Genomic DNA, 21,286 nt, shown 5'->3' with positions numbered 1-21,286 from the left:
GAGGCTGAGACAGGAGCACCGCTTGAATCCGGGAGGCAGAGGCTGCAGTGAGCCGCGATTGTGCCACTGTACTCCAGCCTGGGCAACAGAGTGTGACTCCATCACAAAAAAAAAAAAAAAAAAAGGAGGAGGAGGAGGAGGAGAAGAAGAAGGGGGGGGAGGAAGGGGAGGAGGAAGAAGGAGGAGGAGGAGGGGGAAGGAAGAAGAGGAAGAAGGAAGAAGAAAGGAGGAGAGGGAGGAGGAGGAGGAGGAGGAAGTCTGGACAGACATACAGAGGGAAGAATGCAGTGTGAAGGCAGAGGCAGAGATTGGAGTGTTTCAGCTACAAGCCAGGGAGACCCAAGGACTGCTGGAAGCTAGGAAGGGGCAAGGAAGGGTCCTCTCCTAGAGCCTTCAAGGGACCATGGCCCTGCTGATGCCCAGCTTTCAGACTTCTAGCTGCCAGCGCTATGAGACGATGAACTTCTGTTGTTTCAAGGCACTCAGTTGTGGCACTTTGTATGACTCCTCTAGGGAACTAACACGCTCACATCAAAGGTCACCCAGTTAAATTCTATTCCCCTCAGCTGCTGTCCCTACTGTCCCCATGCTCTGTAAGGGCCCTGCCTACCAGCAAACATACCCTGACCCTTTCCCTCGTGGTTTCTCAGGCCCAACTCTATAACCAACCAATCAACCTTGCTCTATCTTGGAAGAATAAAATGTCCTGTCCCTCTTCCCAAAGCCAGCCTTTCTCTTCGGGCACTGTTCTCTTCTCATGTCTTCTGTGAGATTTCACTCCATTATTCGCCTATCCCCATCCCTATACTTTCAAACTCTGCGCTGCGAGGAAGATCTGTGGATGTCCATGCTGGGATGCTACCTCACTAGCAGAAAAGGAGAAGTCAGTAAAACCCACACTCGCTACAGATCTTTTGTTCCACCAGCAAAGCCCACACACTCATTCCTGGTCTTGCTCAGCCCATGCCACGTACGAAACCCAAAACAAAAACCACCAAACAAACCAAAATGTTACACACGTTCTAGAGGTCAGAAGAAGAATGGGGGAGTCGGATGTACAGGATGCCCGTGCTTTGCCTTTCTGGGACCAGAACGTTTCTTGTTATTAGCTCGTTTGCTGTATAAAGTCTGGGTTTGGCCTCTGTTCAATCTCACATTAACTGCTGATCTCAGAACATTTTTGTATAACCACCCTAGCAAAAGCTTCTAGAGAGAGGTCTAGAGGAGTTCATCCTGGTAGCTTTCTCTCCCTGGATGGAATTGAATAAATGATGCTTTCTAGATGCCACAGTTTTTCTCCATAGCAGGACTTGACAACTGCCAGTCACAAGAGCCACAGCTTGGTCAACTGTAAGTCAGGCAGGGCTGAGGACGCAGCAGCCTGCACGACTGTGAGGGCTGGGGCATAATCCGTACCTTGTCTTGCCACAATTAAGCTGGCCATGCAGTCTGGAACACTTGTCCCTGCTGCCAGGAAAGTAATGCCCATGATGACATCCGGGATCCCAAGTGTGTATCCGATAATAGTCACCTGCAGGATCGGGGGTGGAGACATGCACTCTCAGCCAACAGTATGTGGACTAATGAGACATTCCTAGTGTTAGAGACACTGTAAGCACGGGAAACTGGGTGACTTTGGAATTAGTGGGGCTGCCTCTTTTTTTTTAAACCCTGAACGATGAGTCTAAGAAGGCAAAGGCTGGAAGGATGGAAAGAAGGAAGATCTCGTGTGTGCACATACCATCCAGAGTGCTCAGGACCAGGGATGCCACACGAGCCCTGCTTTACCCTGGACTCCAAGCCTGGGCCCTCTGAGCCCCCTGAATCTCAGGCTTCAGACAGGGAAGCAGATTCAAGTCCAGAGCCCCAGGGGCTGGTCTTGGCTCTGTCCTATCTGTGTGACTTTACAGAAGTCATGTCTTCTCTTTGGTCCTCAGTTTCCTCTACTGCACAAGTGTGCTGGGGAAATGGACAATCCCTTTCCAAGTCCCCGCCCTTTTGAAACTGACATTCAAGCATCATTCTTCCAAAGCCTTGGGGGTGAGGGCTGTATTAATAAAAGGTGTAGGCGAAGGGGATGGACGGGTGGTGCTTCACTGCTCACTGGATCCTCACCAGGACATAGTGAAAGTAAGTGCAGGGGGCCCAGGCGAGCACACCTTGCATAGGCAGAGATCAAGGCTACCATGGGCACTGCCTTCTTTACAGACTTTTACTGTCAAGGCCATTCTACTCCCCCCAACTGAGGCTATCTGAAGTTCAAACCCACAGGTAAGAGTGCCCCGGTAAAGTTGTTCCAGTGATCCCAGAACCCTGGTTTAAGAAACAAGGGACTGGACGCAGTGGCTCTTGTCTGTAATCCCAGTACTTTGGGAGGCCAAGGTGGGCAGATCAGGAGGTCAGTAGGTCAAGACCATCCTGGCTAACACGGTGAATCTCTGTCTTTACTGAAAATATAAAAAATTATCTGGGTGTAGTGGCACACACCTGTAGTCGCAGCTACTTGGGAGGCTGAGGCAGGAGAATCGCTTGAACCCAGGAGGTGGAGATTGCAGTGAGCCGACATTGTGCCACTGAACCCCAGCCTGGGTGACAGAGCAAGACTCTGTCTCAAAAAAAAGAAAGAAAAGAAAAGAAGCAAGGGTGGGGTTTATAAATCAAGGTGGTGGGGGTTGGAGTGTCCTGTCTCACTGATAATTAACAGAATGGATTTAATCATACTGTTATTTTCTGTAACTAGAGAAGAATTTTGCATATTTATTAATTTGATCTTCCTGATTCTTATGCCCACTCAAATGTCATAAAATACTTTCTTTACTTGTAATATTGTTTTGAAAATGTACCCCAGTAAGATAAATCACTGGATCCTTTCTTTAAAATGTAGAGATGGACTGGCCTTTAATTCTATTCAGAAAAATTAAAAATTGCAAATCCAATTCACTTAAGGCACAGTTTTCATTATCTCTGATTGTCATCTTTTTCTAGGGAGTTTTTGTTTGTTTGTTTGTTTGCTTTTGTTTGTTTTTTGAGACAGGAGCTTGCTCTGCTCTATAGCCCAGGCTGGGGTGCAGTGGACTGATCACAACTCACTGCAGCCTCAACCTCTTGGATTTAAGCAATCCTTGTACCTCAGTCTCTTGAGTAGCTGAAACTACACCATGCCTGGCTAATTTTTTTGTTTTGTAGACACAGGGTCTCACTATGTTGCCCAGGCTGGTCTTGAACTCCTGGGCTCAAGTGATCCTCCTGCCTTGGCTTTCCAAAGTGCTGGGATTACTGGTGTAAGCCACCATGCCCAGCCTCTAGGAAGTTTAGACAGTAACTAATTTCAGCTCTTCTCCGACATCCCCCATATGGAGTGGGTTACGGGGACTTTAATCTTCATCATGGAAGCATGGAAACAGCATTAGCTACATCTCATGGTGAAAATGGCTAATATTTACTGTTATGAGCAACCAGCCATGCTGCAAACTCAAATCACAATGCCTGAACGAGATGACATAAGACTAGGTTGAAATTGAGTCTAATGTACACAACACTAATTCAACACAAGAAGGGCACTAGAAGAAATCTCACCGCTCAGTGGCCAAACTGTGCATTATTCAGCGATGCTCATGATCAGCTGACTGCTACCAGGTAATCACCTCTAATTGGCTGTTGGTTTCAATAAGTGGCTAACTACTGGATGCTTCTGACACGGTCTAACCACACCTGTTTTGGGCTGGTAGTAGGGCATGAAAGGGAGTGGTCAGGAGGGACATGAATAAGTTCCTTGGGGGGGCGGACTTGAATGTTAAAGTGTCCCCATGTCCCTCATTCAGCTGAACCAGGCCAGGGTGTTCCAAGTGTGTGTGCCTGGGGCTGGGGCAGATGCTGGGGGCCTGGAGGCTTGGAGTGGTTATGCCCCTCCTGATACATAACTTGATTCATTCACTAAAACACAATCACAGAGTCAGTCCTGAACTTCCTTCTGGGATACAGAGCTCTAAGCAGGTACCAGGAGAAAGGGAGCAGGCTGGGGGCAGCGCCTTCCACCAGCTGGTGTCTTGGGGAGGATCTGCTACAGGGACATGGGGGCTACTGCAAGGGTAGGTGTAAGGACACTCACAGAGGCAGGGGCAGGTCCCTGATCAGCCTGAGGAAGCATTTGAGTCGCGGGAGCAGGCCAGGGGCGTGGGATTTCAGGAAAGCCCAGGCAAAATGGCTCCCATGCACTGTTCAGAACCCAGCAATACTCTGGGAGGGATGGGGGAAGGCGCGATTGGGTTGGGGAGAGGGAAGAGCCAGGATTGGCCAAGTGCCTAGAATGTGCTGGGCTCTCCTTTTATTCTCCCAGCGGCCTTGTAAGAGATCCATGATCACCCCTACTTCATAGAGGGCTTCGCCAGCTTCCAGGGTTTGCAAGAGGTAGGACTAGGATTCAGCACTGTTCTCATGTGATCCAGGATCCTTTGTTCCCTGCTAAGCGGCATGGTTTCTCTGGAGTTAAGTGAAAGGTGGCCCCCGTGCCAGGATGGAGCGTTTGCTGGCCCTGCTGTCTCTCACATCAAGATCGCTTGCCTTCTCTGCTGCTGGTGTCAGCCATTAGGAGGAGAAAGTGACTCAATGCTAACCACTAGGGTGTAAGGGGCTGAGAGTCAGCTTTACAATCAACGGAACTGCAGCCATGCTGGAACCACTTGCCCCCTCTTTGCTCCTGGGAATGAGGAGGAGAAGTGGGAACCCTATTAGGTGGTATACAGAGAGTGGGGAAGGAGGCTCCTGCGTGACCTGACCCAACTCAGTCCAGTCGATGAAAGGTTTATATGGGAACCTGTCCTGTGTGGCCATGGGAGCTTATGAGGAGCTACATCAATGCCTCTCTGCCTGTAAAACTCCAATCCAATGAAATCTGAAAAGTCCAGTAGCAAACTGAGAGGGAGCTTACAGTAGTAGTTGAGATCATGGACTTAGGAGTAATACGTGGGTTCTAATCCTAACTCTAGCACTCACTAACTGTGTAATCTTAGGGAAATTACTCAATTTCTTTATGCCTCAATTTCCCCCATTTGTTAGATAAGGATAATAATACCCATCACTTCTTGTTATGAGGTTGTTATGGGGTTGTTATGAGGATAAGAAAGAGTTTATATGAAGTGTTTAAACCAGCATCCAGCACATCAGTTGGAGGAGGAGCATTCCTGGGCAGGAGCATAGAACAAGCTGCCTTGTGTCCAACCTCATCTCCCTCAACTCCAGTCTCCTTCCTTCACATTCCCTTGGGACCCTGGAAACCAAGGGGGCTTAGCGATCAGCCACCTGTCATATTGCTCTGCCTATAGCACAAGAGCAGTGTGATTTAGGCTGCCGGGCAAATGTTGGTCTCCTCCCCTCACCCTTGAAGGCAAGCACTGTGCTGTGTTTCTGCATCCCAGGTACCTGGCACAGAGTCATGCCCCTCATTCAAACCCTTTTCTACTGAGAAATATGCTGTGGTCAGTGAGGTCAGTGACTTGCCCGAAGGTGGCACAGCAGTACCTGTGGTTAGCCTTGAACCCTGCTCCCCACCTCTCCCAGACTGTGCACACAGCCCACCCCCTGCTCCTCACACTCACCAGCCACACCATGATGTAGGAGAACACAGCGATCCACAGCGTGGCGGTGATGAAGGTGACCATGAAGAACTTCTCCCAGCGGGGCTTGCTGCAGTTGGGAATGGTGACGCACAGGAGGAAGATGAGGGGCCAGGTGAACACCCACTTGACTTTGTCCCCTCTGGCCTCTGCAGTGGGGAGGGGCAGAGAGAGAAAGGAGGGGGAGAGAAATACACTGGGTCACACACCTGCCAGTCTACCTGTCAGTTTAGTTTTCAAGCTAAATAAGAGAATGCCACTGATGTGACTCTATGCAACTGACCTTGCATAATCACGGAACTCCATAATATCACCCCGGAAGTGGCAAGACAATTCAGAAAGTGTTTGTTGCTTGAATCACTTCAGTCATTCCCAATCCTTCATTTGACAGGATAAGGAAATTGAGACCCAGAGAGGGAACAGACTTGCCTAGAGGGGGAGCTGGAATGGGGATGTGAACCATGCTTGGGCTTTGGAATCAGACAGCCCTGGGCTAGAAGCCAAAGGACCTTGAGAATCTCAACTCTACTTCCTCCTCTGACAATAATAGCTTAGAAGTAACAACAACAGGGCAGCAATAATCAACGCATCCAGCATTTGCCATGTGCAGCAGGCACAGTGCTCAGTGCTTTGCATCTTTTTGGTTTCTTCATCTCTTAAATGAGAAAGTTATCTCTTTCTGGGTTGTTGCAAGAATGATGTGACACAGCGTACATAAAACACCCAGCTCAGAGGGCCTGACACATAGTAGGTGCTCTGGAAATCTCGGCTCCTTTGTCCCAAGGTCCTATAGTCAAGACAGGCACAAGACTAAAAGGTAGGTGTCCTGGCTAGCAGTCCAGATCTCATTGGCCCCTACCAAGGGAATCCACAAACAATTCAATGAAGGAAAAGAAGCCTCATAAGCCATTGAGTGTAAGCATAGTTTCCTTAATAAGCCATTGAATATAGGTGTGTACATGCAGGTTAAAAACTGGCCTGCTCGTCAATGAAATGGTGGAGGGAAGACCTCTGCAATTTTTATTTTTTATAGAAGCAATGAGAACAATGGCAAAAAATTGTCAGAATCACCTTTTTCCGACCTCTGGAATTAACCTAAGGTTTGCAGCAATCCAGGGAATGCCTATTTAAAAAAATCAGTTGGACCTTAGTAAGAACAGTAAACTCTGTGGAGTTTTAACTTTCCCTAATTTTATTCCTTCTTGCCAGGTCTGGAGTAGCCTTGAAATATAGCAGCATGCAACCACATAATGAAAAACAGCAGGCTAGCAGCCACCAGAGGGGGCAGAACAAGGTCGGAGGACCTCCCAAGTCCATTCCCATAGAGTTGTTATTATTTGACCTGTCTGGTGGTTTCCTGGAAGACTCCACTTTCAAGGCTGTCTTTATTTTACCAGAATCTGAGCTCATCCAGTGTACACAGCTTTTTTCTTGGAGGTGTTTGTCGAAAACAATTAGAGGCAATTATTTAATCATGTTGCTGGAAATGGCAGATGGCATCTGGGACAAACAATAGGTTAACCAAAAAGCATAAAAGGAAAAGCTGGGGAACGAGGCATCTACAGTGGACTTTGAAGAGCTCCTAGATCTCTCTGGGAGTCTAACAGACCATGAACAAGCACAGGGCTGTGCCCAGGGTTCTTCACATGCTCAGCAAATACTCGAGGCTGCTGTAAGCTTTCACCTCTGCCTAAATTTGAGGCTCTGTGCAAATAAGAAGGAAAGCCTACTGCAGAGTTGTAAACTACCTGCCTGAGTGTTGGAGGATGCCCCAAAACACATACAGAGTCCCTTGGCGAAGACTGGGAGAACGCCTGGATCCAGGAATCTAGGGAAGTCTCTGTCTAATCATTAGCTGACCTCTAGGCTAACCTAGCAGAGACTTCAGTGGCCACACACAACAAAGAATATGAATTCGACAGAATTCGTTTAGAAAACTCACTAAACAACAATAATAAAGAATAACAACTACAAACCCTAGAACAGGACATAATCTCCTTTGAGGCTCTGTACAAATAAGGTAATCTCCATGATATAATCTCCTATTCTCCAAATACGGTGGAATAGAATTAGAAACTGACAACAGAAGGAAAGCCGGAAAATTCACCAATACATGGAAATTAAATAACGTACTCCTAAATAAAGGATCAAAGAAGAAAGCACAAAAAATTAGAAGATACTTTGAGATGAATGTAAAAATGTAACATACTAAAACTTATGGGATATAATGAAAACAGTACTTAGAGAGAAATGTATACCTGTAAAATAGCTATATTAAAAAAGGGAAAGATCTCAAATCAATGACCAAACGTTTCTCCTTAAGAAAAATAAAAGAAGAAGAGCAAATGAAGTCCAAAGAAAGCAGAAGGAAGGGAAAAAAGATCAAAGTTAGAGGGAAAATAAGTGAAATAGAAAATAAAAAACAGTACAAAGAATCAAAGAAATTGCAAGTTGGCTCTTTGAAAAGATCAATAAAATTGACAGACCTTTAGCCAGACCAAAAAAAGGAGAAGACTCAAGTTACTAGACTCAGGAATAAAAGAGGGATATCATGTACGTTACAGAAATAAAACAAACTATTAGGGAATAATAGTTCATTTTGGCACACGAACAATTATGTGCCAACAAATTAGACAATCCTAACAGACAAATTTCTACAAAGGTACAAACTACTGAACTGACTCAGAAAGGAAGAGAAAATCTGAATAGATTTAAAACAAGACATGGAAATAGTACTTTAAAATTTTCCCTTACAGTAAAGCCAGGACCAGATGGCTTCATGGTGACTTCTACCAAATGTTTAAAGAAGAATTAACATGACTCTTTCACAAACTCTTTCAAAAAATAGAAGAGTAGGGAACACTTCCCAATTTATTCTATGAAACCAGTATTACTTTGATACCAAAAGCAGACAAAGACATCAAGAGTAAAGAAAACTGCAGACCAATATCCCTTATGAATACAGATGCAAAAATCCTTAACAAAATTCTAGCAAACTGGAACACAGTAACATATAGAAAGGATTACACACCACCACCAAGAGGGATTTATCCCAGGAATGAAAGCTTGATTTAACATATATCGTTCAATCAGTGTAAAACATTACGTTAATAAAATAAAGAATAAAACTACACAATCCTCTAAACTGCCACAGAAAAGACATTTGACAAAATTCAACACTTTTATGATGAAAACGCTCCACAAACTAGGAACTGAGGGAACCTTCTCAATTGGATAAAGGGCATTTGTGGAAAACCCACAGCTGGCACTTTTACTTAACGAGAAAGACTGAAAGCTATTCCAACCCTCCCCTACCCACCCCACTGCAAAATCAGGAACAAGATGAAGATGTCTACTCTTACTCCTTCAGCGCTGAATTTGAGATTATATCCAAGAAAATTAGGCAAGAAAAACAAGTAAAAGTAATTCAGATTGGAAAAGAAGTAAAACTATTCCTATTTGTAGATAATATGATCTTGTATATAGAAAACTCTATGGAACCCATACAAAACTATTAGAACTAATAAGCAAATTCAGCCAATTTGTAAGGTATATAATGAATATACAAAAATCAGTTGTGTTTTTATATACTAACAATCCAAAAATAAAATTAAGACAACAATTCCATGTACAATGCCATCAAAAATTTAAAAAACCTAACATTTATGTAACAATAGTAGTATAAGATGTGTATGCTGAAAACTACCAAACATCATTGAAAGAAATTAAAGAATACCTAAATAAATGAGAAGAAATCCTGTCTATGAATTGGAAGACTTAGAATGGTTAAGACAGTAATATTCCTCAAACTTATGTACACATTCAATGCAATCCCTATCAAAATCCCAGGTAGCTTCTCTACAGAAATTGACAAGCTGAGCCTAAAATTCATATGAAAATATAAGGAACCCCAAATAGCCAAAACAATCTTGAAAAAAGAACAAAGCTGGGAAATTTACACACTGTGATTTTAAAACTTGGTACGAAGCTACAGTAATCAGGAGAGACTGCTACTGGAAGAATGGAATGAAATTCTGAGTCCAGAAATAAACCCAGATATTTAAAGGTGTATTTATGGACTCAACATTTACTGGCATAAGAATGGAATAAAATTTTGAGTCCAGAAATAAACCCAGACATTTAATATCTTGATATTTGACAAGGGTGTCAAGACAATTCAATAGGGAAACAGTAATCTTTTCAACAAATGGTGCAGAGACAGCTGGATACCCATAGGCAAAAGAACAAAACTGGTTCTCTATCTTATACCATACACGAAAATTAGATTTTAAAAATGATGAAGACCTAAATATAAGAGCTACAACTACAAAACAGCATGAGCACGACTCTTTATGACCTTGGATTAGGCAACGATTTCTTAAATGACACCAAAATCACAAGCAACAAAAGAATAAATTATATTTTGTCAAAATTTAAAATTCTTGTGATTGATAGAATGCTATTAAGAAAGTGAGGCTGGGGCCGGGTGCCATGGCTCATGCCTGTAATCCCAGCACTTTGGAAGGCCAAGGTGGGCGAATCACCTGAGGCTGGGAGTTCGAGATCAGCCTGGCCAACATGGTGAAACCCCATCTCTACTAAAAATACAAAAACTAGCTGGGTGTGGTGATGCATGCCTGTAATCCCAGCCACTTGAGAAGATGAGGCAGGAGAATTGCTTGAACCCAGGAGGCAGAGGTTGCAGTGAGCTGAGATAACACCACTGCACTCCAGCCTGGGTGACACAGCGAGACTCAGTGAGGCTGGGCACAGTGGCTCATGCCTATAATCCAGCACTTTGGGAGGCCAAGACGAAAGGATTGGTTGAGGCCAGGAGTTCAAGACCAGCCTAGGCAACATAGTGAGACCTCATCTCTACAAAAAATACAAAAACTAGCTGTGCATGATGGCTTTTTAGTCTCAGCTACTTGGGAGGCTGAAGTAGGAGGATTGCTTGAGCTTAGGAGTTAGAGGCTGCAGTGAGCTATAATTGCTGCTGCACTAGGCAACAGAGTGAGATCCTTCTCGAAAAGAAAACAACAACAATGAAAAAAAAAAACAAAGGAAAAGAAAGATTGTGAAAATACTACTTACAGAATGGAAAAAAATATTTTGCAAATCATGTATCAGCTAAGGGTCTATCGTCCAAAATATATAAAGAACTCTTACTTCTCAACAATTAAACGCAATTTTCTTAAAAAAGGCAAAGGGTTTGAATAGACAGTTCTCCAAAGAAAATGGTCATTAGGAAAATGTAACTAAAGACAATTTCACAGTCACAAGTATTACTAGAATAAGCAAGATAAATAACAAGTATTGGTGAGGATATGGGAAAACAGGAACCTTCATACATTCCTGATAGCAGCTGCTTTGGAAAACAGTCTGACAGTTTCTCAAAGAGTTTGACCCAGAAATTCTACTCCTGCTTCTACCCAAAAGGAATGGAAACATATGTCCACAGAAAAACTTTTACTCAAATGTTCACAGCAGCATTGTTTACAATAGGAAGAAACGAAAACAATCCAAACATTAACTAAGTGATGAACGGATAAACAAAATGTGGTATATAAATACAAAGGAATATTATTCAGCCACAAAAAGGAATGAAGTGCTGATACATGGTACAACATGGACGAACCTTGTAAACATTATGCAAAGTGAGAGAAGCCAGACACAAAAGGTCATATATTGATAGATTCCATGTATATAAAATGTCAAGAATAGGAAATTCAGAGACTTTAGAAAGTCGATTAGTGGTTGTCAGGGGCTGGGACAGGAGGAATGGGCTCGTGGGCCTATGAAAGTGGGATAATAAAAATATTCTAGAATTATATTGGTGATGACTGCACAACTCTGTGAATACAGCAAAAACTATGAATTTTATAGTTTCTAAGTGTGGATGTTATGGTATATAACTTATATCCCAATTTTAAAAATTGCAAAGTAGACTGGCACCAGCTGTGTTTGCTCTGTAATATTTGTGCTAGAATCTTCCTAAATCATTAAAAGTTTTTTTTTGCTTTTTGAGATGGAGTTTTGCTCTTGTTGCCCAGGCTGGAGTGCAATAGCACGATCTCAGCTCACTGCAACCTCCACCTCCTGGGTTCAAGTGATTCTCCTGCCCCAGCCTCCTGAGTAGCTAGGATTACAGGCATGCACCACCACTTCCAGCTAATTTTGTATTTCTAGTAGAGACGGGCTTTCTCCATATGGGTCAGGCTGGACTCAAACTCCCAAACTTAGGTGATCTGGCCGCCTTGGTCTCCCAAAGTGCTGGGATTATAGGTGTGAGCCACAGCGCCCAGCCATAAAAGTATTTTTACTAAAATAAAATATTCAGCTGCTTATAATAAGAAGCCAAGAGAATATGGTTACCTTGAAATCAGCAAATCCATCCATCTCTTTCTAGATCTTTCTCTATATATACCTTTCTGTACCTTGTAGTCCCTGTACAAATGGCCAAAACTTTCCTGCCTTGATTGGATTGTCCAAAATTCCAGGCTGTTCTCTTGTGAGTCTATAAGCTAACTCATCTAGGTTGCTGAGGAAGGCCTAGGGCATTTCTAGAATTGACCCAAAACTCCATATGTAGAGGAAGAATTCACTTTGGGGAATTGTAACCCTGGACACTTAAATGCCTAGGAACATCTTTGCAGAATATATATAAATACCACAGTAGAAGGATTATTTTATTTTACCAGATACCAAATTGCATGAGGGGTTTGTCTTTTTCTTGCCTAGCATGGGTTTTGCATCTGGTTTCAACATCCACCCCCATCTGGCCCCACCCAGGTGGCCAGTGTCATGCCCTGCCATTGTTCCCTAAGAAACAGTGCTTCCACCGACCAGTTCCATTGCTGTGTTTTTCAACTGCTGGATGCGATCCAGGAGAGGATGGTGAAATCAATCTAATGAAGGGCAACCAGCATTTTCTCTTTTAAAAAGTATAAAACAGAGTTCCTATACATAGTGAGAGTTCAATATCATTCCAGGAAACTGGTTTCCTTTCTATGTTTCCGGGTATGTGTATAAAATATTCCTGTAGGTCACGGTCATGGTGTGGAAACCTTCCACAGTGCTCGTGCACACGATCTCTGTGCCACTGTTTGCGCTGCGCAACCCTCTCGACCCCCAGCCCTCCATCCATCTGGCCTCTCTTCAGCCTCCCCAATGTTCTGACTCTTCTAAAAATCCGTTAACCCTGTCAGCCCATGGTGATATCTCCGTTCTGTAACTGCTTTGGTTTTTAAGTATCTATGAATTGTTGAAACTCTACCCACGTTGACCCATAGCCTTAGTATTTGAATCCGCCATTCCTACCTCTCCTGGCTGGGTTGCAATCACAGCTGGTAACAGCTCCTGGCGCCCTCTTCACCAGTGTGGACCATACAGTTAGCAGGAGGTGGTACATGGTCTTATTCTAACAGGCTGCTCTGCATAATTGGGCATTTTGTTTACTGCTTCGTTACCTAATTGCTCTGCATTTGGAAGCACAGTGCTCAAAGGCCAAAGACAAGGCAAGCAGTGATAAAGCTCTGGCATCTGACCTGGTTCAAATCCAGTGGACAGGCTCATCAGCTGTCCATCACTGGGCGAGCAGTGCCCATGAGCCTCATTTCCTTACTGTAAAACGGGAGTGACAACAGTACACTGGGGACTTGGGAACGTGATACTATTTGTCAATAGAAGGTCATAGAAGAGTCTCCATAAATGGCACCTCTCACCATTACCATCAGGGCCATATGTCAATACAGACACAGTTTCAAATATAGGCTGGGCCTAGTGGCTCATGTCTGTAATCCCAGCACTTTGGGAGGCAAAGGCGGGGGATCATTTGAGGTGAAGAGTTCGAGACCAGCCTGGCCAACATGGTGAAACACCCATCTCTACTAAAAAATATAGATAGATAAAAATTAGCTGGGCATGGTGGCGGGTGCCTGTAATCCTAGCTGCTTGAGAGTCTGAGGCAGGAGAACTGCTTGAACCTGGGAGGCGGAGGTTGTAGTGAGCCAAGATCACACCACTGCACTCCAGCCTAGGTGACAAGAGAGAGACTCCGTCTCAAAAGAAAACAACAACAGCAACAAAACAAATACGGTTTGGAGCTGTCAGCCCATAGCTCTCAACGTCTGGCTTGGAAGAAGTCACTTGCAAGAGTTCTGAAGCTAGACTGGAAGCCCTTTGCAGGCAGGGGCCTGCTGAATTCTTGCACGGCTGTGCAAGAAGAGAGCAGAGCCCCCAGCCCAACCCCTGACCTGTGGCAGAACTCAACACATATTAAATGCATGAGACGCTACGAGAGCCCCTTCAGAATCAGGAAAAGATAATCTGAAACACACGTTTTTTAAAAATCCCACATAATGAATGTGATAATCACCATTCAAAAGCTCATTAGCAGCAAAGAAGCCCTACCTATTATGCTGACGAAATTAGATATTTCCTAAACTTATGCCAAGAGGCCAGATCACCAGGAAACATTGCTGGAATGGAAAAGTTAGGGAACCCAGTTGCTCTTGATCAAGGTAAAGATGCATGGACAGCCTTGAAAGCTGTCCCAGGCTTTGATGGTGCCCATAGAGGTGCCTGGGTGCAAGAGTTCTGGTTCAGTAAGAATCCCGGGACACCTCTGGCAGAACCAGCCCAGAGCCCCCGATGAGGGGACATTTTCTCCCAGGCACGTTTGTGTTCCTGGCTGTGACTAGCCCAAGAGTAGCTCTAATCAGTCTGAGTCAATCAGAGCCTGTCCCCAAGGACGTTGAAATTGGAAGCAATTTCAGCGTGCATGTGGCTGAAATTGTGAAATCAGGAGAAGAGAGGCAGAGGCAGCAGGTCTGAGGGACAGGACATGAATCAGGGACAGAGACGAGCACGGGGAAGCAGGGGCTGACCGATCACGTTTCCCGGTTCCAGCTGTCCTGAGGACTCATCCGCGCCTCTGCCCTGGCTCCAGGAGGTCTCTTTCCTGCTGAAATCAAGATCTAGCTAGTTTTTGTTACTTGTAACCTCAGTGTCCTAAGCAACAGAGTTACAAAGACAGAAACAGCAGGGAGGGGCTGTTCAATCCACGCTAGCCCGGAGCATCTCGCTCCTTGTTTTAATTCTGAGCCCATCATACAACCTCCTGCCCCCAGGATTTGGTGTCCCAAGCAGACCTGCCCACCAGGCTGGGCCTTGGCCTCCTCATCCTCCAGTGAGAGACTGAGACTAAACCAGTTGTTTTCAAAACCAGTGGAACGGCCACACCATAACAGCATAATCTGTCTGTTAACATACAGATTTCCGAGTCCTGCCAACGTCCTGAATGTTCTGCTTTAAAGTCCTTGAGTTCTAAGTTCATGCTCAAATATATGCTATTTGCCAAACCCACATCTAATGTGTTTTTAAATGTAGCCAGAATTTGTTTTAATTGGGTATGGTAAGACACAGAGGTATAGAAATGATGGTCATGAAAAAAGTTTTTGTACTCACAGAAACTAGAAACAGGAGGCAGGGTGGGCCACACAGGGCCACATGAGGAAGCACAAGCTTCGGTCGGGAGGCACAAGAAGCAAGAGGAAACATGGGCAAAAGCCCTACTGTGACTTCCATGGGGCAAGGGAGGGAGAGTATGCAGCCTTAGACCTGAATAGCTTCTACAGTGCTGGTGGGAATGTCAAACAGAACAACCACTATGGAAACAGTGTGGAGATTCCTTAAAGAACTAAAAGTAGAAATACCATTTTGTTCAGCAATCCCACTACTGGGTATCTACCCAGAGGAAAAGAAGTCATTATATAAAAAGATACTTGCATACTCGTGTTTGTGGCAGCATAATGCGCAATTGCAAAAATGTGGAGCCAGCCCAAATGCCCATCAATCGATGAGTGGATAGAGAAACTGTGGCGCATATATACATATATACACGATGGAATACTACTCAGCCATAAAGAGGAATGAATTAATGGCATTCGCAGCAACCTGGATGGGATTGGAGACTAGTAGACTAAGTGAAGTAACTCAGGAAATGAAAACCAAACATCGTATGTTCTCACTCATAAGTAGCTGAGCTAGGAGGACGCAAATGCATAAGAATGATACAGTGGATTTTGGGGACTCAGAGGGTAAGGGTGGGAAGGTGTGAAGGATAAAAGATAACAAATTGGGTTCAGTATATACTGCTCTGTTGATGACTGCACCAAAATCTCACAAATCACCACTAAAGAACTTTCTCGTGTACCCAAATACCACCTGTTGCCCCCAAAACATATGGAAATAAAAAATTTTTAAAAAGAACTGAATAACTTCAGGGAGCTCTGGGGCTGAATCTAGTTGTCTGTACCGTGCCCTAGGATGACTAAGGCAGAGAGGAATGTTGCCTCCTAGAGTGTAAGAGCCAGATGGAGGAGGCAGTTCAGAGTTGGGCTCTGGATTGGTTTGCACATGTAAATCATGCTCCCAGCAGGCAGCTGTTTGCTATCTCTAAGAACTGAAGGGGCCTAGAAGGGCAGTCTCTCCCTAGGCAGGGAGGTCTCAGATGCCAGAGAATCAAGAATACAGAAAATAAGAACACAGAGTTAATACATACTGTTAACTTCATAAAGTGCCTTTCAGGTCTATACATCAGCCAATTGAGAGCTTTGTGAATGTGAATTGGTCTCTCAAGATTTTGAGCAGTTCTGGGTTGTAGAGGGCATTCACCGTTCTCATATGGCCAGCCTCCATTCCCCTTTAATGGTAACAGCATGCCAATTTTCCTTTATGGAACCAACCCTCTATTCCACATTAAACTCATGTGGTTACAAAGGGCTGACTCCCCTCCTTGATGTCTGGGTGGGTATGAGAGTCAAACTTGGCTAATCATGTATTCCATAATATTTAGTGTGTTCATTCCCCATGCTAGGTACTATTCTAAGTACTGGGAATCCAACATAGGACATCTTGACCTCCTGCTATTATGGGGATGCATAAGCTCTGGGCTGGGTGTGTAATATAACAAGGGTCAATCTCGGGAATTCTGCCAAGAATCACTGCCTCTAATACCCATTGCCCCTTCCTCCTCACTAACGAAACTCTCTTTCCCTTGAGACAGTAGTTTCCCAGCTAAAAATCTTCATTTCCCAGGCTTCTTTGCAGATAGGGGTGGCTATGGACAGTTCTGGAACACGAGATGCAAACTGAAGTCTATTTGGTGGAGCTTCTGGGAAAGTCATTCTCTTCTTGATAAGAAGGAGGCTCAGTAGCGTAAGCCTCCTGCCATTTGTCCTCCTTGTCCCTACCAGGAACAGGGGGTCGGTGGGGTTGCAGAGGTCAGTGGGCAACCTCGAGGACAAAAGCCACCAGCTGAGTATGGACAACAGTAATGGGATACTGATGATATTGCTGCAAGATCCCCTCCTCTCAGGACTTCTTGTCACATGAGAAAAATAAAAATCCTCCAGTTTAAGGCTCTGTCACTTGAGTTTTCTGTTACATGCAGCTGAATGCAATCCTTAAGAGACAGTGGCACCATCTGTTCATGGGGCTAACCCAATGGGACGTAAGCTTAGATGGAGGAAAGCCAACACAGGGATAAGCCAACCCCAGGGAAAGCAGTGCTGAGAGATGGATGGTGTCTTGTTGTTTACTCTGAGCCCTGGGTCCAGCCTCGCCAGAAGGCAGACTCTCTCAGGGAACCTGCCACCATGTGAACTTTTTGGCTTTAACCAGCCTGAATAGGGGTTCTCTAACATTAGGAGTCTGGACTAATTCATGAGTGAAATAATAGAGTTTTGGGGGCTGCAGAGGTGATGGAACGATGTCTATACTGATGGACTTCCCCCCACATTATTGGGAACCCCTCCTGGCCCCCTACTTCCATCTCGTTGGGTGCAACATTGGAGTGAAATGTTCATCACGGACTCTGACTGACACACAAACATCAACAAGAGAAAGAAGGGCTGCCATCATTTCTTTCACTAAGCTCTCAGATTTCTCTTTTGAAGTAGAAAATTATAATTTAATTATGTGAAAAAAAGTCTTTAAAATGAACTGTAACAAAACAGATGCTCATCAGACTGGAAGAAAAAAATTAATAACAGATGCAGTTGCTGATGAAAAACCTCAAGCAAATTAATGTGGATAGTGAAGGAATTCAACATTCCAATTAAGGGGTGGTTAACCTGTGGTTTGAGGGATGTGTGTGTCCCTGGATGATGTAGAGTAGATTTGCATGGACCTGGGAGCTCGGAGCATTTATATGACCAGGAAAGCGTAGATTCTGAAGCAATGGTTCTCAAGTTTGAGTGTAAATCAGAATCCCTGGAAAGGTTGTTAGATCACCACAGCCACAGTGATTTGGCAGGACTAGAGGAGAGAGTGTTCTAAGAATTTGTATTTCTAACAAGCTCCCAGGTGCTGCTGCTGCTGACAGTCCCAGGACCATACTTTGAGAAGCATCACTCTAGAATAACTCCAGTTAAAGGAGTTGAGATGCAATTAACATATCATAAAATCACCCATTTAGAATGTGCAAGTAGGTGGGTTTTAGTATATCTGAAAGTTGTGTGACTATGACCACCATATAATTCCAGAAGATTTTCATCTCCCCAGTGGAAACTCCAAGCCATCAGTGGTCATTTCCAGTCCTCATCTCCTCCAGCCTCTTGTAACCACTAATTAATTTTCTGTCTTTATAGATTTGACTATTCTGGGTGTTCCACTTAAATGGAACTGTAACATGTGGGCTTTTGTGTCTGGCTCCTTTCACTGAGCATATGGTTCCTAGGCTCATCCATATTGTAGCATCTATCAGTATGCCATTCCTTTTTATGGCTGAATAATATTCTATTATATGGATATACCACATTTCGCTTATCCATTCATCACTTGATGGATATTTGAATTGTTCTACTTTTTGGCAATTATGAATAACGCTGCTATAAACTTTTGTGTATAAGTTTGCATATGGACATGTATTTTCATCCCTCTTAAATACAGAACGAAGAGGGAAATTTTTGGGTCATATGGTGACTCTATGTTTAACTCTTTGAGGAAACATCAGGCTGTTTTCCAAAGCAGCAGCACTATTTTACATTTCCACTAGCAATGTATGAGGGATCCAATTTTCCCATCTCTTCACCAATACTTATTATTGTCTACCTTTTCTGGATTATATCCATTTTAGTGGGTGTGAAATGGAATCTCATCATGGTATCTCATTTAGATTTCTCTAATGTTAATGATGTGAGCATCTCTGCATACTCTTAGTAGCCATTTGCATAATCTTCTTTGGAGAAATGTCTGAACATTTTCAAATTGGATTGTCTTTTACTGTTGAGTTTTAACACACACACACACACACACACACACACGATACATGATTTGCAAATGTTTTCTCCCATTCTGTGGTTAGAAACTGCTGCCTAATGCAAGGTCACAAATATTTATACCTATGTTTTCCTCTAAGAGTTCTATATTTTTAGCTACTACATTTAGGTTTTTGTTTCACATTAACTTTTACATATGGTGAGCAGTAGGGGTCAGATTTCTTTTAACATGGTTATTCAGTTGTCCTAGCTCCATTTGTTGAAAAGACTATTATTCCCCGCAATGAATTGTCATTACCCTTGTCAAAAGCTAATTGGCCTGAAATGTATAGGTGCATTTCAGGACTGCCATTTGTATTTCATTATTCTATATGTCTATACTTATGCCAGTGCCAGACAATCTTGATTACTCTTTGTAGTAAGTTTTGAAAGCAGGAAGTGTGAGTTCTCCAACTTTGTCCTTTTTAAGGACTGTTTTGGCTATTCTGGGTCTCTTGCATTTCCATATGAATTTTAGGATCAGCTTGTTGGTTTCTGAAAAAAAGTCAGCTAGGGTTTTGATAAGGATTGCATTAAATCTGATCAATCTAAGGACTATTATCATTTTTAAAATGTTAAGTCTTCCAACTCATGAACACAGGATATCTTTCCATTTATTTGTCTTTAATTTCTTTCTACAATGTTTTGTAGTTCAATGTAAAAGTCTTGTACTGCTTTTGTTAAATTTATCCCTAAGTATTTTCTTCTCTTAAATGCTATTGTAAACGGGATTGTTTAATATCATTTTCAGATTGTTAATGACCAAGGTATTGAAATACAACCGAATTGTATATATTGATCTTGTATCCTGCATGTTAATTCTAATAGTGTTATTTTTGTGTGGGTCCCTTAGGATTTTCTGTAAACAAGACTATGTCATCCATGAATACAGAAAGTTTTACTGCTTCCTTTCTCATCTGGGTGCCTATTTCTTTTTCCTGCCTATTTGCCCTGGCTAGAACCCTCAGCATAATGTTGAATAGAAGTGGTGAGGCACTACGTCCAGCAAGGCTGGGGGATGCTGGGTTTTGCTGCAGCATCAGCACACCCCTGTAAACTTAGTTTTAAAAGTCCCCCTTGCAGCATAAGGAAGTTTGTGTGGGCTTCTGTGCTGGCATGTGAAGTTCCACTGGGTGGGCTTCTGTGTTGGCATATGAAGATCTGTTGGGTGGGCTTCTGTTGCTGGCACGTGAACATCTTTTAGGTGGGCTTCTGTGCTGGCATGTGAAGAGCTTTTGGGTGGGCTTCTGTGCTGGCATGTGAAAATCTTTTAGGTGGGCTTCTGTGCTGGCACGTGAAGATCTGCTGGGTGGGCTTCTGTCACTGGTATTCTGTTCAGGACCCTGATACATGGTCCTAGGCAGGCCTTTATCTCCTACTTCTCCTCCCAGCACACGGTGCACTGGCTTGGCTGGAGAGGGTGGCATGGAGTGGATTTCTAGGGCAAGTGGCCTGGATGGTTCTGTTCGGTCAACACTGTCCCTTGGGCAAGCCACTGCCCCTCTCTGTCCCTCAGCTTCCTGCCTTGAAATATAAGAAAACTAGTTTAAATATTCCCAAGACCCATTTTTAACTCTTGTTTTACTCCTGATCTTAGGGAAAGCTTTTAGTCTTTCACCATTAAGTATGATGTATGCCTTGGAGTATAAGAAAACTAGTCTAAAAATTCCCAAGACCCACTTTTAACTCTTGTTTTGCTCCTGATCTTAGGGGAAAGATTTTAGTCTTTCACCATCAAGTATGATGTTTGCTTTGGGGTTTCTGCTGATGCCATTAGTCAGGTTGAAGAAGTTTCCTTCTATTCCAAAATTTGTGTTTTTTCATCAAGAAAATGTGTTGGATTTTGTCAAGTGCCTTTTCTGTGCCTATTGAAATGATCATGTGGTTTTATCCTGTAATAATGTGGTATATATCACATTGGTTGGTCTTTGTATGTTGAACCAACCTTGCATTCCTGGCATAAATCCCACTTGGTGAACTCCATTTTATAAAGAGGAAAACCAAAACCAAGTCCCATGAAGGTTAATGAACTACCCAAAATCTCACATAAAATTAGTGGCAGAGCCACAAACAGACCCTGCTTTCTCAGTCAGTGGCCTCTGTGCTGGCCTCTGCAGGGAGGGAGAGAGATGCAGGTGGATGTAGGAGTATCGTCAAGGCTGGATTATGAATGACCACCTCACCATTAACCAACATTTGCGTTGTACCTCACATCTTCGAGGTTGTTTTCACAAATACTGTCTTTGTTCCTCATATGAGCATTGGGGGTTCTTTTTCCTATTTCACAGGTAAATAAACTAAACTTTGGTGAAATTCAGTGACTGACTGAAATATCACAGACAACAGGAGGTA

General features: G+C 43.6%; 1 protein-coding gene across 2 annotated transcripts in view; it reads right to left on the bottom strand.

Annotated features, from left to right (window-relative positions):
- SLC24A4 (solute carrier family 24 member 4) overlaps positions 1-21,286 on the bottom strand; it is a 172,062-nt gene that overhangs the window by 10,154 nt on the left and 140,622 nt on the right. For both annotated transcript variants that reach the window (XM_012453138.3, XM_012453139.3), the window contains exons 13-14: positions 5,595-5,761; positions 1,417-1,531 (exon numbers count right to left, since the gene is read on the bottom strand). In XM_012453138.3, coding sequence (XP_012308561.1) covers positions 1,417-1,531; positions 5,595-5,761 — 282 coding nt within the window. The remainder of the gene's footprint in view (positions 1-1,416; positions 1,532-5,594; positions 5,762-21,286) is intronic.

This window comes from Aotus nancymaae, unplaced genomic scaffold (assembly GCF_030222135.1).
Source record: "Aotus nancymaae isolate 86718 unplaced genomic scaffold, 86718_ANA_hifiasm-v0.15.2.pri h1tg000011l, whole genome shotgun sequence".
Taxonomy (NCBI): Eukaryota; Metazoa; Chordata; class Mammalia; order Primates; family Aotidae; genus Aotus; species Aotus nancymaae.
Note: the sequence above shows the minus strand (reverse complement) of the source record. Positions and strands in the feature narration are given on the sequence as shown.